Source organism: Natrix helvetica (assembly GCF_964273705.1).
Source record: "Natrix helvetica genome assembly, chromosome: 1".
NCBI lineage: Eukaryota > Metazoa > Chordata > Lepidosauria > Squamata > Natricidae > Natrix > Natrix helvetica.
The window spans coordinates 41,523,819-41,542,957 of record NC_138548.1 but is presented as its reverse complement, the minus strand read 5'-3'; the positions used below and the strand labels follow the sequence as shown (position 1 = coordinate 41,542,957).

At 37.1% G+C, this 19,139-nt stretch overlaps 1 protein-coding gene across 1 annotated transcript; it reads left to right on the top strand.

Moving 5' to 3' along the window:
• The first annotated feature begins 6,442 nt into the window (after nt 1-6,442).
• LOC309385146 (extracellular tyrosine-protein kinase PKDCC-like) lies at nt 6,443-18,662 on the top strand. The gene is made up of 7 exons (XM_081939264.1): nt 6,443-6,982; nt 8,649-8,771; nt 9,315-9,586; nt 12,341-12,420; nt 12,529-12,633; nt 14,573-14,749; nt 16,860-18,662. Exons 1-7 carry the CDS (start codon nt 6,509-6,511, stop codon nt 16,961-16,963), a joined length of 1,335 nt encoding a protein of 444 aa, XP_081795390.1. The 5' UTR covers nt 6,443-6,508; the 3' UTR covers nt 16,964-18,662.
• Nucleotides 18,663-19,139: the final 477 nt, after the last annotated feature.

The following is a 19,139-nucleotide window of genomic DNA, read 5'->3' as shown; positions in this document are numbered from 1 at the left end:
TTCTGCTTAGGCAGGAAACCCTACATCACTTCAGACAAATGATTATCCAATCACTTCTTTAAAACTTCCAGTATTGGAGCATTTACAACTTATGGAGGCAAGTTGTTCCACTGATTGTTCTAACTGTTAGGAGAGTTCTTAGTTCTAAGTTGCTTCTGCCCTTGATTAGTTTCCCGCCCGTTGCTTCTTGTCCTACCCCCAGGTGCTTTGGAGAATAGCTTTACTCCCTCTTCTTTGTGGCAGCCCCTGAGATATTGGAACACTGCTATCATGTCACCCCTAGTCCTTCTTTTCATCAGACTAGACATACCCAGTTCCAGCAACTGTTGTTTATATGTTTTAACCTCCAGTCCCCTACTCATCTTCATTGCTCTTCTCTGTACTCTTTCTAGAGTCTCCACATCTTTTTTACATCGTGGTGACCATTTTGATCTTAGAAAGTTATAATACACTATGAGTCTGGATAAAATTGGAATATTAAAACTTTTACAATAAAAATTTTGGAATTATGAATTACCAAAAGGTTCTTGTGAGAAATAGTTTCTGTTTTAGATTTGATAGGATACAACATAGATAAGCAATGATTTCAAAAACTGGACACATAATAACCACAATATCAACAAAGTCAGGTGTGATGATTTTTTCTATGGGTAGAGTGTGTCCAAAATACGTTATTGAAGAAATGTGAGATGTAGAACAAATTTTATCTGACAAGATAGATATGGTATTGAAAATGGATTTACAACTTTCAGGCCAAGAGAATGATTTAGAAAAGCATGTTTCTCTGGATTTACAAATACATTACCAGTAGTATGTGGTTTTAAAATTTACAAAGGAAATACAAATGACAGATCAAGAGAGTGATCTGGATAGCTTTTCCTACAAATTACCCAGGATTGCAGTCTTATGCTGTTTTCAAGAGGATTCTTAGCACAATTACAAGTAGCAATCCTCATCTTTTTTGAAATTTGGAAACATAGAAAGGATTTCAGAGCCACAATTGTATTATATTGTGTTTAAATATTTTCTAGATCATAAGCAATTAGTAAACAATTGCTGCCATTCTGCTATTTTTATGAGAATTAGTATAATGCTGAATTTTTACATTCTTGCAATCCATTTATAGAGCTTTCCATTTTTATTTTCTGTAGTTATTTTTTACTCTATAGACTCATTTTTATAGCCCCCCTTCTTACCGCCTACAATTCTACTCAAATTTTAAAGAGTTGCTATCATGTTGGTGGAAGGTAAAATTTCAATTATGCTTTCCATTTGCTACTATTCCATTCCCTAAAGAAACAAAATACTCGGAATGAGTTAAATAGAAGATGGTAACAAATTATTTGCAAATTTTTATTAACAAGCAATGATTTTTCTGTTGCAAATAAATATATTGGGGATGGATGGCTAGATGATAGATGGATAGATGATAGATGATAGATAGATAGATAGATAGATAGATAGATAGATAGATAGATAGATAGATAGATAGATGATAGATAGATGATAGATAGATAGATGATAGATAGATAGATAATTTCATGAATATGCTATAGCTGTTGTCATGGTACTGGTACTGTGATAACAAATTCCGCCATTTAATTAACTACTTTGCCAAATAAGCATTATTAGTCTTGATTCTTTTGCCATTCAGTTTCATTGGATAATCCTAAATTCTAGTGAAGAAGATGGAAAAGGGTATATCTCTACTTTTTCTATAACATTCACTTTTATTGAAGAAACCTTCCAAATTCATTACTTTAAATGTAGGCAATTCATTCTATTATGAGAATTATTCTAGTGTTGAATTTTTAAAAATGACATACTTGATTTAGTCTCATCAGTAGGAATGAGATGTGTTCCAGAAAGTTCTTTCCATTTTCAGATATATCTGCTTTCTGAACCCTGAATATTTTTTGTAAGATGTCCTCCATGACCTCATTAGAGCAGAGATACCACCACCATTCCTTTTAGAAGTGTAAGAATTCATTCATTTGTTCATTCATTCATTATTTTAGGCAAGCACCAGCCTATTTATTCAGAAGCCACTGCTGGATGCTTGCATGTATTTCATTAAAGTACATTCAGTAGTTCATTAAGTACAAATTATTTTATTCCAACCACACTGCAGAGATAATTGAAATTTGGGCTGAACAGTCATTCTAAGGGATATGTAAGCATTTTAAAATGTTACACCAGAAGCTACAATCTGAAAGAGATGGGAGATAAATGCAGTACTCACTTCCATTCACATTTATTTCAACACCAGTAACCACTGTTAGGGTTTCCTTGCAAAAGTTAAGAGAAGGATCAAATCCTTGTTTGGTTTTCTACAAATTTTGGTTGGCCTATAAACTGTAATAATCTGGTTAGAGAAAAGGAAATTAATTCTTGTACTCTGAACCTTTAAACTACATTATCATTACTGGCATTGCTTCCAATGAACAAGCTTTTGACCTAGTTACTTATTCAACAGTAGGCCTTTTTTGCTCTGCTGATGATGTGGAATCTATGATGAGATACAAGATGGCATGGTATTGCAACAATTGGCTTTTATTCATGATATGTAAAATACTTTAAAAAAAAATTATCTTGAATCTTGAATTAAGTGTTTTTCCCGTGAGACTGGTTTATCAGGGGAACCTGGTCTACCCAACCATGGGACGGAACATACTGCTTCCACCTGGGTTCGAATCCCAGACAGGGTATGGCTATCTGACAAGAGTTAAATAACTTGAAATAAATCTATATTAGTCTCCCTTATTTCTTTGTCAGTAAAATATAAATTCAACACTTGAATCATGAACATCACTAAGGAAAATCTTGCTGTAACATATTCCTGATCATCCCTCTGAGAATTTAACCCGTTATGCTACTGATTATTATTCCACCCCCTTTTCAACTTTTTACCTGATGGCCTGGCCAATGAGCAGAACCACGATCATTGATACAAACAGCAGATAAGTCTCAATCTGTATTTTAACCACAGGACAAAACAGATAATTTCAATATGATATATATTTTTGAAGAGATTCTTCTTTATTAGTAAATATTAAAATAAATATTAAGTTAACATGATAACTTAAAAATCAGTCCTATACTGTTTGGTTTGCTTTCTTGACATAATACCAGATGATCATTTGCTAAGTTTAACCAGTCTTGAGAGTTAGTGGCAGGTGGTTGTAGCAGAGAGACTTAATGGTTAAATTATTGTGGCAGGACTGGTTACCTGGACAACAGTAGGTTCCACACAAAAGGAGTAGTAGTTGTCTCACTAGGAAAACACAAGGATGCAACTCTCAGCAGGAACTGGAGAACAAAGAGAATGTAGAAGGCAGCTGGCAGCCATTTGACCTCAGGCAAGGTTGAATGAGAGAGGTTTTTTTAAAAAAAATAGATCTTGATGACAGTCCAGAAGCAAAAGCATCTGGATGGTGCAGTTTAACTCCTTTTCATTTAGATCTTAGGTCTAGTGGACCTCCCTGGAGCATCATCTGGAACACCCCTATGTCTTGTATTTGCATCTAGTCCATGTATGCAGCTACCCCTCTGTACTTTGTTCAATGCAGTTCCATAAAAACTTTGTGATCCAAAATCATTACATGTGTGGAATCAGATGGCCTATTGAAGTCAAAGGCTTTTCAAGAAAGTTAAGAAGTATGTAGGCAATTCAGAGTTATCATTATTTTAAAATCTTGGATTACAACACAGTAAACTGGTCTCAAGTAATTACATTCTATGATGCAACTAAACAGCTGCTGAGTTTAATCTATAGCACAATGTATTTATCCTGCGGTGTAGTTCCCCACCCATTTTCTTAACAGCATCCACTGGTTGAAATGGAAAAGTTCACAGTGTGATGATTCCATGTTATGTACCAAATGTCCATGCTATGGCCAAAGGATGGCAATGGGTAAGGCAAGTGCAATGGATAACAAATTGTAGGAAGGTCTCATCTGAACCCAACCAAATTTTGTCAAGATTTAAACCGGTGGGCAGATAGACAGGCCATCTCATGACTCTTTCCCTTCAAAAGTAATTATTCTGGTTTACCTTCTAGCTGTATCTCATTTCTGAACTAAGTTGCTCTTTGAGGACAAACCTGGAAACATTATCAAGGAAGATACAGATCTCTACAGAGTACCTATCCATGGGGAAAACAAACCTTTCCTGTTGTTGGGAAAGGGGTGGTTAATCCTAATCTATGCAAAAGATACCTAGAGTTCTGTTGCCAAACATGTGGGAGTTTGAGTTTCCATATTCATTTGATATCTTTAAAATATAAAAACATATCTGAAAGATTTTTAAGTAGCTGTATTTGCAAATTAAAAATATGTTTATCATTCCAGAGCAGCAACCTGCATTTAAAATCAATTTGGAATGAAAAGGGATCTTTTAAGACCTGTTACAGTCAGTGGAAGAATAAATTGTAGAATATATTTCCAGAGAAATATGTTCAATGACTTATTTCTCATTGCCAATATAATGCCAGATTGTCACAGTCTATGCACAGATGTAGACAGTCTTTATAATATTTTCCAATATTTATGAAGGAATGTTTTGCCTCCATATGTTTGAATAGTGTAATAATTGTAATGATAGGAACTTAGTTACATGTTCAGAAAAAAATCCCAATTGTAAAAGCAGATTGCATTCATATGCATAAGAGACTAATGCAATGTTTTCTAGGAAGGGTACAAGAAAAGTCTGAATAAAAATATAACAGGAATGCTGTAGACGTCTTAAAATATGAGCAAATCATACTGATAGATCTCAGTGCCTTTAAATTCGTATGTTAATTCTTATACTGTATTTCTTCCATTTATCTATCTTCACACTTCATATATTCAGAAAACTGCAAGAACTAGCATCTTGAGAATCCCAATTCTTTTTGAAATAAAAAGAAAAGCCTTTCCTAGTTCCAAAGGCTTGAAATTTATTGTAAGAAAAAGTAAAAGCTTCACAGAAGTAATTTTCATATGTACAATTGTAACTGTAATCCTTGACAGAATGTTAAGAATGCATCCCCAGTTTAAAGCATTCTGAGCAGTGCAATTGAAAATTAATCATCAGGTATTTATTATAAGTGTAGATAAATAAAAATAGGTACAATATTATTAATAAAGCTAAAGGATCTTCATGCAAATTAGACTTTAGAATACTCCCCAAAATACCGTAACAATACAATGGTTGAATATTTTGGAAAATCCATAAAAACAAATTCTAAAATGCTTTAACTAAAACATATTCTCTTAAACAAAGCCAGTTTAAGAGGGCATTTCACTGTGGGGTAGAACGCAGCCCAAAGACTGTTCCTAATCCTGTATTATCTCAAAAACATGAGTGTAATATACATCCACTGATATCGTTAAAAACACCCTAAAATGTTTTGTTTAAATAATTCCAAAATCCTAGCATTAAAAAATGACAATGGGATGGAAGAGATTTACCCTGTCACTTTTTAAAGTATGATGAAACTTGAAGGATACCAAAGTGCCACAACAATGGGGTACAAGTCTTATCCCATAGACAAAAATTGTGGGCTCTCAGAATGCCTTGGAAGCCTTCTCCACAGCTATGGGATAGGACAGGCTGCATATCCTTTCTTCATAGCCTGCACTTGCACTCGATTTTACTAGTTATTTGATTTGCATACTGTCCTTACACCAAGAGCCATAGCTTGTTCTCCCAGGCAGACTGAGCTTCTAAACTCTAGTTTGCTGGAGGTTGGTTTTATGCACACTCCCTTCGACAGATCTATACCTTTAATAACAAGTAGGAGCTCTAATAACCTTGAAATGTTTGTGGCAAACATTTCAAAGTAAGTAGCATGATTTTTTCTGCAACACTTTGAAGTGTTTTTTTTCCCCTCCCTGGATGAAGGTTTTCCTATATTCTCATCCCTCCAGCAACAACTGTAAAATAAAAAAAAGAGGGGGGGGAGGAAGAGCACTCCCAAATGCCCTTGTTTAATACTTAAAACCCAAGCTTTTCAAAACCAGCATATGTGAAGTGCTCGATCAGAAGGCATTGCTCTCTGAGCTGGAATTTTTTTGGGGAGGGTTTATTCCGGAGGGTTGACAAGATCGGCGATGGGCCACCGTTCACCACTGGATGCCGGGGGTCATCTCCAAGTGATATTTGCAATTAATCAATCCTTGTGAATCTCGTAGCCAAGCCAAATCCCCTCTTGGAACAGTCGTCGCACCATTACACCTTGCCACTGGAGAAAAGGAAAAAAAGGTGGTTTGGGTTCGCCTCCCACCCCACCCCGAGAAGAGAGAGAGAGTCCTCCAAATCGCGTTATGTGCATAATTTGGGGGCGGAGAGCTGTTACTTTTGCAATCTTGCTTCCTACCGATCGTTTGCAAGGCCAGACTGAGAGGCGGGCAGTTCCTTACTGGAAACCCGCCTCCTTGTCTGAAGCCTCACCTTTCTCCTTTCACCAAACTCAGCCTTATACCCGGGCCAGCTACTCGCCTTTGCGTTGCCTCGTTCCTTCTTCGCCATGCGGGGTCCTGAGGCGCTCCTTGCGCTCTTGATCTCGCCCGTTCTGCTGGCTGTGGCCCTTGTTCTCTCGGGCCCTTGGAGGCTCTTCGATTCCCAGCCGCCTCTGGATTTGATGAGGGAGCTGGAGCAGCGGCAGCAAGACCTGAGTTGCCTGGCAGCCTCTGCCCAAGCGCTCGCTTCTCTGTCCGCCGCAAGGCGCGCAGAGGTCGCAGAGCCTTTGGGTTGCGCGCAACTGAACGGCCTGAGCGACGTGGGCGTGGTAGGCGCTGGCATCACGAAGCTGGTGCTGAGGGCAGTTCTGTCGCCCGGTGGCGAGGAAATCGCCTTGAAATCCGTGCACTGGGCAGGCAGCGACGTGAGTCGCTGTGTTCAACGCTACGGCCACGCGGAAGGTTGTTTCCAGCTCGCTGCTTACAAGCTGTTGAAGGAGACGTTCCTGCTGCAAACTCTGGATCACGAAGGGATCATCAAGGCATGTAGTACTCGCCTGCGCGCTCGGAAAGAAGGGCAGGAGATCCAGCCTAGGAGCCTAAGTGGATGTTTTGGATAGTTGTAAAAACCTTTCTTAAGATATCTTACTAATTACCCTTCTTCCCACTTTCAACCACGTGATGGTTGAACGTGCTTAATCCAAGATTATTTATCTTTACACAGTGTAAGGTAATAGCCCAATCCTACTTTCATATCCTCGATTAGTGTAGCTCATGACAATATACTGGGAATGGATAACAATATAAGTTGAGTACTTATGGCAGAGAGTAGCTTATAATGAGTCCATTGATTGTCACGTGTCCAGATTTTAAACTGGCCACTCAAACATTCTTGTTTTGAGTGTGGGCCAATCCTAGTTTTTAGGAGGAAACGTTACAGTTATATATTTTTTTGAATTGTTTTGTGGGCACTGCAACAAGCATGCCTATTCTGAAATCCCTTTGATTAGTTTAAAGGGGGCCTGTTCTAGGTTTAGGTACAACACACAAAATCAGTCAGGTAATGACTGATCAGCTGAAAAAACTTAATGGTTTTGTTGGGGGGGGGGACAATGCATATTTGGGGTAAAATGCAGGATTGCTGCTATATTATTCAAATACTTCAACATGCACCTTGTAATCTCCAGAAATTTGCTACTCCAAAATATGAAGGCAGTTTAGTTTAATGGTTTTAAAGAGGATTAGTCAAACCAATGGTGGGTTAGGCTTTTTGGTGGCCATGTTTCATAAATATCTGCCTAACCTCTTGAATATCACAGTGGTGATGAATCTGCCAGTCTTGAGATGTTGATAATCTGCAAGTGTGCTGCATCCTTCCCACTGAAGATGCTGGTTGATGCTGCTGGCATTGTTAGTCTTGTGGCGCCTGGACATCCCCAGCCGATGAAAGTGCTGTGCTGATTCTTGGCAGGTCTTGGAAACTGAGCATGGTTGGCCTTACTCAGTCCTTGGATTGATGACCATATGGGAATTTTAGGACTGTTGGTTAGACTAAGAAGTGGACAAGAGCATGTCAGAGAAAGGCAGAGACCATTGCCATACTGTTGTCCCAAAGAAATGCACAATAATGAAAAATACTATATCTAAATGCTTGGAGGGTCAAAGGGTTCCATTCTGGAATACTATATTTTGGGGAACAGCAATGGGAGAAATGTCATGCTTATATGCCTTGCTTGAAAGTTTTCTTCGGGCAGCGCAGTTTGGCTCCTGGGACTCTGGCGCATGCAGCCCTCAAGATGTTTCCTCTTCCATAGTTACCTGTCACTTTCTTGGTCCGATTACTGTTTATGACCCTACAGAACTTGTAACTGGAGGAAACCCACAAAAAGCAGTTTTCTCCTTGAAAGAAAATTACTCTTGGCTGATTTTGTGGTAAATAAACATAAGTAAGAATAAAAAGTTATCTGGCAGGTATAAACCCTCAATTTCAAGATGCATATGAATTAACTTGATTAATTATAACTTCTACCATCATGCTTGGGTTCAACTATATAAGGCATACGTTTACTGTAGCAAGAGCAGTTGAGTTTTTAAACAAGTCTTCATTTGGCCTTTCTTACCATTAGCAAAATATATTTGTTTTTTTCTAAGAATAATTTTTATATTTTGCATCTGTATTAATACTTCACTCTGCTTTTCTCCTGACAGCTGCATGGCCAATGCTATAATAATAGCCTATATCCAGAAATGAAAGTGGTTTCTATGCTGGAGCTTGGAAGCCCTTTGGAGATGATCCAGCTTCTGCAGCTCCCTTGGGAAGAGCGATTTAAAGTAAGGAGACAAAGACAAAGTGGGTTTTATCAGTAGTGATAAGCCCAATCCTAAATCATTCCATGATAGAAGGAAGGGTCTGGGGAAGATCTTTGCTCTTAAAAAATATGATGTTAAACTTCTGTGTAAATCCTATAGACATGCCATTCCTGCAGAGATTCTAGCTCATATAAACCTTTGGGCCTGGAAGATTTTAGTATTGTAACACATCGGTGTCAATATATCTGTAAACATATTTAGGCAGGAGCAAATTCTCTGCACTGACATTTCTGGACTGTTTCAAAGGCAACTTATCTACAGTATACTAGTAATAGTCTGCCGAACTTAGAATGTATATTTATGGAAAAAAATGACTAATTCCATTACATTTTTACATTAGATCAACATATACACTAAGAGCTTAAGTTTTTGCCATAGCAGATGGCATGCTGTAATTCCAATGAATTGTGCATTAAGCTGCAAAATAGTAGGAAGAAAGAAAGGTAGACTGCTGATGTTATAATGTAAGAAAATCTCTTTATTTGTTTACCACCTCTCTTTCAGATTTGTCTGGATCTGGTAGAACTGCTCAATTACTTGGCAAATTCTCCTCTAGGTTCCATTGCTCTTCTAGATTTCCAACCAAGGCAATTTGTTATGGTGAATGGGCTCCTGAAAGTTACAGACCTGGATGATGTGAGCACTGAGGAGCTGTCTTGCAAAACAGATCAAGATTGCATTCTCAAATTCCCCACGAAAACCTTCTTTCTCAAATGTGCCAGCCATGGGAACTGTAAAGGAATAAATGAGAAACGGAATCTTTTCAATGCATACAGGTAAGTTGGATACATTTAAAAGAAGAACTGAAGAATCACACATGCCATTTATTTTTTAGTAATTTCCTTTATGTAGTTTCCCTTTTTTGTCAGACTTTTCCAACTACTGTCTTCTGGTATTTTAGATTGCAATCCTCAGAATTCTACCTATGAAAACCAGTGTGTCTGGAACTCTGGATTTTTTACTCAATACATCTGGAAAGTGCTAATTTACAGGAATTTATTCTACATTACTATAAATCTTTAAACCTTAGTACCTGGTGCATAGAAGTATTTCAACTAAAGTTATGATTATCATTCACAAATGCTTTTCCCCCTGAAATCACATATTAAGCTATTTTTGGTTTGCTTTTGAAAATTCATCAGTCTTGGGGAATAACATACTGGACAAACTTAGAGTAATGCTTAGATCTAGGCAAACAGGTAGTACTAACAGGTGTCTGTTAACCTTACTAGGAAGCAACTAAGAATGTACGTTATAGCAGAAGCAGCTCCGAAAAAGTGTTCTTTGCATTAATTCGTATGGATACAGATAGTCCTCGACTTACAACCACACTGGAGCCCAAATTTCCATTGAGACATTTATTAAGTTGAGTTTTGCCCCATTTTATGACCTTTCTTAATGCAGTTGTTAAATGAATTACTGCAGTTGATAAGTTAGTAACCCAATGGTTAAATGAATCTGGCTTCTCCATTGACTTTGCTTGTGAGAAGGTCATAAAAGGGGATCATACAACCCTGGGACTGAGCAATGGTCATAAATATGCTAAGCATCTGAATTATGATCACATGAAATTCAATGGTGAAAAAGTAAGGTTCTACATTTAGGCAAGAAAAACAAAATGCACAGGTACAGTATACAGTAGGTGGTACCTTGCTCAACAGTAATAACTGTGAAAGGGATCTTGGAGTCCTAGTGGACAACCATTTAAATATGAGCCAGCAGTGTGCAGCAGCTGCCAAAAAAGCCAACACAGTTCTAGGCTGCATCAACAGAGGGATAGAATCAAGATCACGTGAAGTGTTAATACCACTTTATAATGCCTTGGTAAGGCCACACTTGGAATACTGTATTCAGTTTTGGTCACCACGATGTAGAAAAGATGTGGAGACTCTGGAGAGAGTGCAGAGAAGAGCAACAAAGATGATTAGGGGACTGGAGAGTAAAACATATGAAGAATGGTTGCAGGAACTGGGTATGTCTAGTTTAATAGAAAGAAGGACTAGGGGGGACATGATAGCAGTGTTCCAATATCTCAGGGGTTGCCACAAAGAAGAGGGAGTCAAACTATTTTCCAAGGCACCTGAGGGTAGAACAAGAAGCAATGGGTGGAAACTAATCAAGGAGAGAAACAACTTAGAACTGAGGAGAAATTTCCTGACAGTTAGAACAATTAATCAGTGGAACAGCTTGCCTCCAGAAGTTGTGAATGCCCCAACACTGGAAGTCTTTAAGAAGATGTTGGATAGCCATTTGTCTGAAGTTGGTGTAGGGTTTCCTGCCTAGGTAGGGGGTTGGACTAAAAGACCTCCAAGGTCCCTTCCAACTCTGCTATTGTATTGTATTGTATTGTATCATGGGGATACTGCAAAGGTTGTAAGTGTGAAAAATAGTCATAAATCACATTTTTCAGTGCCCTTGTAACTTTAAATATTCATTGAAGAAGCTGTTGGAAAGCAAGGACTACTTGTAGAACATTGTTCAATATTTTGCTGAGATAAAACTAGTAGCGCTTATGTGAAAGAGGCTCTTGAGCCTTCTTTCCGCATGACTGACCTTATTAGAAAATGAATAGTAGCACAGCTCATTCTCAGAGCAGCTAATATATGGAGAACACCAGGTTGGAGAAAGTTGATTATCCCCTGGGAAACTAAGGTTGAGAGACACTTGCAATGTATGTCTATTTAAGACACGATTTCTTGGCTGGATTCATATATTATACATGATAGACTGCTGGTCTTTTATAAAGGCTTTATAAAGGCTTAAAAACTCAAAGGCCTCCCCTGGCATTAGGCCAGGATGTTGGACAAGGTTGGTTTGATAATGGTTGTTTTTCATTGAATATCTTTCTTTTTTTTTTCTTTTATCTCCAGAGTGGCAATTAGTGAGTTGGGTGGCAATTAGTGAGTTCTTATAAATTGAATAAATAAATAAGCCAAGGTGTATTATGGCTTAACATGATATGTAAATCCTTCAGGTGACTTTGCCATAATTAGCTCATGAGAGTGGGATCAAAGATTTAGGCAGTTCTTTAAAATTAGTGTATTTGGTGAGTTTGCATACTTTAAACACCAAACACAAAGAAATCGTGAGTTTCTTTGAATTAGTTAATGAATTTTCTCTTGTCAAGTCACATGGGCTGATGCCGCCCTTATCTCATTAAATCCTCAGGCGCAAAAACTGAGCAAATGGTGTTTACAAATGGGATATTATGAATATGTTCCAATTCACTCCTGGCAGGCTTATGGACAAAACTGGAAGCATCATTTCAGTAACAAAGATATTTGAGAAACAATGTTAATTTATGAGTTTAATTTTGGGGTGGAACAAACGTATCGATAAAAATAAATAAAAAGCCATTGTTGGTGTAAAGTAGGATAAGACATATTTTTCTGTTCTGAATTCAGCTCTAGCCAAGAAGTTTCAGTTTCAATTTGTTAAAAAGTTATAAGATTTAGGGTTTTTGTTATCAGTCTTTACTAAAATTTGGAGGATTTCTGTCTTAATATGTAAGGCTTCATATATTTTTTTAGGTATTTCTTCACTTATCTCTTACCTTATACTGCACCCATTGCTTTGCAACCAATTTTGAAGGACATCTTGAATGCCACCGGTACGTGCTAGTTCAAAATATTAAAGATACGTTTAAAATGTTTATATGAAGAAGAACTGCTTTACAGTATTTTTCGCCTTAAAACATTCCTCTCCCCTCTGCATGTAGGTGATTTACGATATGGAGCGAATGAAACTTTACGAGCTTTCCAAAAAGTTTTGCATTTGTACAAGTCAGGACTTTATCTGCAGAAAAAGCCTTCTCACTTAAAAGGTATGGATCTCATAACTAGCGAGTAAGTTCAGATTAAATGCACAAGGAGATGACTCAGTTAAAATGTGCTTAATTAAAGCCCATTGTAATCAATGGAAGACGTAGCTGGGTCAATCTAAATCCCTTTGAGACTTGAGTCATTGAGATTTTGATAAAATTAGCTTTCCCAACAAAGGTACCGCTGAATGCATTGAGTAGAATTTACTTCATTTTGGGTGCTTTTCTTTTGAACAACTCTCATGCATTAATATAATGGCCTCACCAAGGCATTATAAAGCGGCATCAACACTTCACGTGATCTTGATGCCGCTTTATAATGCCTTGGTGAGGCCACACTTGGAATACTGCATTCAGTTATGGTCGCCACGATGTAAAAAAGATGTGGAGACTCTAGAAAGAGTGCAGAGAAGAGCAACAAAGATGATTAGGGGACGAGACTAAAACATATGAAGAACAGTTGCAGGAACTGGGTATGTCTAGTTTAATAGAAAGAAGGACTAGGGGAGACATGATAGCAGTGTTCCAATATCTCAGGGGTTGCCACAAAGAAGAGGGAGTCAAACTATTTTCCAAGGCACCTGAGGGTAGAACAAGAAGCAATGGGTGGAAACTAATCAACGAAAGAAGCAACTTAGAACTGAGGAGAAATTTCCTGACAGTTAGAACAATTAATCAGTGGAACAGCTTGCCTCCAGAAGTTGTGAATGCCCCAACACTGGAAGTCTTTAAGAAGATGTTGGATAGCCATTTGCCTGAAACTGTATAGGGTTTCCTGCCTAGGCAGGGGGTTGGACTAGAAGGCCTCCAAGGTCCCTTCCAACTCTACTATTGTATTGTATTATTGTATTATTGTATTGTATTGTATTGTATTGTATTGTATAATACACCTATAATGGGTAGTGAGGGCATGCCTGTGCTGACACTAATGAGTCTATCAGCTATACTCCTCTGTTATTATTTATACAATATACATCTGAAAAGTCAATCAACCTCAGAGCAGCCAAGCCTACATGCTTGATTCCCTTTTAAGACAATATTGTGCATATAACTATGGCAGTTGGGATTAGCAATCTGGTCGGCATGAACACCCTAGGCTCCTCACTTAATGCCCACTGAGCTCCTGCTCCAGCTGATATTTTAAATTTTTAAAATAAAACCAATATATAAGGAAATGAGATTTTATAAAGAAAAAGTTTGACTATTTGTGACAATGCTTTTAGACTCCAGTGTTTTCCTGGGATATTAGAGAGCTTTGGGAGAGCGGAAGCTACTTCACTTGTGGTAAAGATTTTCCTGACCATGGTGGATATTATATGAATAGGCAGATTACCCATGGCAGCCATTTTATAAGTACCCCTATTATAATCTTCAACTTTCCAAATGCATCTTAGACTCCAAAGATGGTCTATTGCAACATTAAGAGTATGGAGTTTGTGGTCATAGCCCCATTTCTATTTCATATATCCATGGATTGAGTAATGGCTTATCTTCTGAACAGTCTAGTGTTTAGGCGGTATGCTTAGGTCAGTTTCATTGTTTCATTATTGATTTCTTTTGAAATGCTTTTAAAATGGGGGAGATATTGCTAAAGATTGAAAATTCTGGCAGGACTGCTTGAGGGATGGAACTCCTGCTTTTTTGTGTAATAAATGCTATATGCTTCTAAATGAAAAAAAATAGAGTCAAGGATGGCATGAAGGCTGTCCAAAGAGATAAGAGTTAAATGTTATGGCTTTCCACACTGGTAATAAAGAGTACCTCTGCTATGTGTAAGAGAGACAAGATTTATGACTGTTTTGCTAGACATGCCTGGGAAGATAAATTCTGGTTGGGAGTAAAAAATTTAAAACATCCTTTCCATTTTTCTCATTTCTTAAATACTTCTGAGTTTCCAACAGGTACATAGTAGTAATCATTTATCTTTTCTCCCTACCCCCAGAATATTTTGTTGCAAAGGGATTCCACAGTATGGATACAGAGGACTATAAATGTTGGCCTTCGTATAGCCCTTTGAGATGCATGTTGTCTGTTCATAATGTAGAGGAAGCTGCCTCCATTTGCAGTTACCATCCGCAGTGCCAACATTTTGTCATCACTTCACAGAGAACATGGACAGGTGAGAATAGACGTCATTATGAACACCACCTAGGCCTTTTCCTCAAAAATCCATAGAAGATTCACAGAAGATCTAGGCATGCTTTTACTTGGATTCGAGTAAGTTTAAACTCAGGAGGAAAGAGATGTTCATGTCAGTGTAACACTACCAGCTGCTTGCAAAGATCTTCACATATTTTCTGCAATGTTTGAAAGGGCATTCGTATGCATACAGCCCTGACCATAACCAGGAATCCTAATAAGGCAGATTTTCTGATTCAAAATAGGTTATCAGCATTTTTAGATAAATGCAATTACAAAAATCTTTGCAGAACCATGAACAGCTTTATAAATACCAAACATAAAAAGGTGCAAAGGATATTTCCACATCCTTTTATTTTAGTTCTACTTTAGGCAAGTGACCATTCAAAACATTCAAGGTAAGTAAAGTAGCTTTTTTATGTGTTGGCTTCATCTGTTTTATCAGCTTTACAGATTTTGCTCTTGCTTAAACCGAAGTTTGTTAGCTTATGAAGAATACATTTGTAATTATTTTTTTCCTCTACCATCAGGCACAGATTTGAGGTATGCTATACTGAGATGCATATTTTGAATCATGAAGCTACATCAAATTCCCTCCCTCCCTTCCCAGTTGAAACTGGTTTACTCTCTGATTAAATTATTTTGTAACTACCAAAGGCAGAATAAGTAATTCATGTTGTACTGTATACAAACTTTTGTATAAAATACAATACAATAGCAGAATTGGAAGGGATCTTGAAGGTCTTCTAGTCCAACCCCCTGCCTAGACAGGAAATCCTATACCATTCCAGACAAATGGCTATCCAACATCTTCTTAAAGACTTCCACTGTTGGGGCATTCACAACTTCTGGAGGCAAGCTGTTCCACTGATTAATTGTTCTAACTGTCAGGAAATTTCTCCTCAGTTCTAAGTTGCTTCTCTCCTTGGATACTAACTTGGATACCTTAGCTATCTATGTTAAAAGTTCTAAAAATAAGAACTTCTCTTATAATATTTATGATAATAATCTTTATCTATATCTCCAAAGCAACATGTCCTTTAATTAACATTGATTACAAACTTCCATTGAATGATGATGTTACCTAATTGGGGTAATGAAACCTCCGCAAGAAAACAACCAAGGCCAGAGAGCACCAAGGGCCCCTCATTTCAACCCTGAACTATAAATATTCTTCTTTACTGGTACTATATCTCACTATAGGACAAAATAAAGGCTTGAATTTTTAAACTCCTGATGGCTATATGAATATAGCCATGCATTTAGTGCAGAGTACAGAGGTGATTTTTCAGTGTTTCCTTTTGAGATATAATCTGATCCAATAGCCTAGCCTGAAGGCCAAGTGCTCCCTGGTGTTTTCCCATCCAAGTGCTAATTGGAACTGGCCTTGTTTAATTTCCAAGCCCAGACAGCCAGATGTTACCACCAGATTATTTTTATTTAATAAATTTCTGTATACAAATTAGCAAGGAAAACGAAAGGAAGTAAGTTTAAAGATTTTCCCAACCTGGAGTCTGCCAGATATGCTGGATTCCATATCCCGTCATTTACATATAGAACACAGCTGGTTGAGGATAAAAGGAATTTTAGGTCACTAGAAGGCATCAGGCTGGGCAAGGTTGTTTTTAAACAGTTTTAAAGCATAAGGCAGCTTTTTCTAAATTTTTCAGATGTTTTGGATGACAACACCCACTAAGCTTCAGTATGTGTTAAATATGCCCTGAAGATGTTGATTGATTCTGCTCAAGTCTGTGACATACTTTATACACTCTAGCTGCCCCCTTGAGAATCACAGCATTATGTTATTGAATTACTTTCTTCCCATCCTTCCTCTCTCCACCTTCATGGCCAGAAGAGGAATTTGCATTATAGGACTTTAGAGTATGGTATGGGACATGTTTTGGCCCTTATTGGGGGGTGTACTGTATAGAAAGAAAAGAATCCTGTGGTGACCAGGAACTAAAGCATTTCTGGAGTACAATAACATTGCAATTGTATCATTTAATCTTAACCTGTGTATGATGATCTTATTTACTGTTGTCAATATTCTTAGTCCTCTTTCACAGCATCTCAATTCTTTTCCCCTTCAGGGCGTCCTCTTGCTATTTTTCAAAGCAATTTGACCTACTTAATTCCAGGTAGCACCATGGAGGTTTATGTTAAACGATCTGCATCTTCAAGAGGAAGCCTTTGATTGAGATGCTAGAGACAACTTGGCATTGTTACTGGGACTGATGCGATCAACACCAATGGATTACATTATTTCTGCTGTGAAGCCATTATCTACACTTTATGTAGATAATATATTATCTACATTTTATGTGCACAACTATTTCAATAATCACATCTCTTTATTTAAGAACTTATCCAACCCAGGGGGCATTTTCTAAGCTGTTTCATATTTACAACTATGCAAGTCTCATTTTCGGCCACCACTAGGATTGGATGAATCGGCTTTATATATATTTAATCTTGTGTTTCTAATTTTTTATATGTTTTAAAAAAGAAAAAGCGCATAAGCATTTATTTTTGTATGGAATTGTCCTTCAGGAGCACATTAATATAAGTTTTCTTTAATATATGCATTTTTAGAGACACAATTTCCCTTAATATAGACATTGTACATTGTTTTATAACTAAGAAATGTGCTATTGAGAAGAAACCCGATTAATCTGTGTATTATAATTTATTAAATGTATGCTACCCATCTTCCAATGACTCTGGACAGCTGCTAGTCCAGGAAGTACAAATTAATGTCGATATATGCTTGACATTCTTACTTTACAGTTTGGGGAACATATTTGTTTCTGGATGTAATATGTTTTTTAATATTTATTTTTCCTTCCATTCAATTGTGTCTAACTCTCAGAGACTCACTGGACAAGTGGCAAAGTTTTTCAGAAGTGATCTATATTGCCTCCTTCCTAGGGCTGAGAGAATGACTGGCCCAAGGTAATCCAGCTAGCTGTGTGCCTTAGGTGGGAATGGAATTCCTGGTTCCTAACCTGGTGCCTTAACCATTATATCAAACTGGCTGTTTTTGTAAGGTTTAAGTTTATTAGATATGGTTGAAAGACGTGCAAACACACACAGAAGGGTTTACAGGTTGATCTTTGAATGAGTGGCAGCTGATTTGCAAACTTCTAAGTAACAATTTATCATTTTCAGCAACATTATTCTGGTACTCAGAACAGGTTCAGGTTTTAATATGTCATTCTAATTGCACCCATTTCCTTGTGTATAAGGAAACGCTCTCTCGACAACTCTCAAGACAGATTTTTTTAAACATATGTAAACCAGAAATCTTTACATTTTAACAACACTCAGGCAACAAATTCCTTTGACCACCCCATCCTTACATCTTGCCAGAAGCCAAATTAAAATTTGAATTGTGGTCAGCCTCTTTTATTTCCTTTCTGTCTGGCAGGAATGTTTATCTAATTTAAACTGCCCCTGAGGAGAGAGAGTTAAACCTTTCATTAAAAGTGCTGATGATACCTTTGAAGGATAAATATTTCCAAATCACTGTTTTCATTTACCCCAATTTCCCTAACAAAAGATATTTTAAGGGACTTTGCATCTGATTATTTAAATTTCCAGCATTTATTCTGGATAAATTAACTTTTTCCAGTTTCAAATCTTAAAAGTAATAGCTTGAACCTATTGTTATTGAATAACACAGCCACAAAAAGAAGAGGAGGCATAATTTTATATAATATTTACTTTGATTATTTTAATTCAGTGTGATTAAGTGTGATATGTTTAAAGTTTTGTACCAATCTTGGAGGTTGTTCAGTATTACTTTCAGTGAAAGAAATCCTGCTGAGCAAAATGTTCAATAACATGTATGCATATCTATTAAGATTTTTTTTAAATACATTTTTTTCCCATTGGATTGTTGTCCCTTTAAAAATGTTTCATCTTTTTGTATTTAATAAGTAAAAATTTTAAGACAGCATTGAAACTACTTTCAATTGTTAACATGAAAATTCTAGCTTCAATGAAAAACTAGCTAATTCATTTATCCTCTCAATTCATAATTTTATTTAATAATGTTCATTAAATGCACCTGATTTTCAATGATTCTGGGCAGCTTATAATAATCATGGAAGTAGAATAAAAAATAAAAAAGATAGGAAGTATCTGAAACAAGGGAGTCTCACACTGGAATGGAATGGAATGGAATGGAATAGCAGAGTTGGAAGGGACCTTGGAGGTCTTCTAGTTCAACCCCCTACTCAGGCAAGAAACCCTATACCATTTCAGACAAACGGTTGTCCAATCTCTTCTTAAAAACTTCCATTGTTGAGAATTCACAACTTCTGAAGGCAAATTGTTCCACTGGTTAATTATTCTAATTGTCAGGAAAT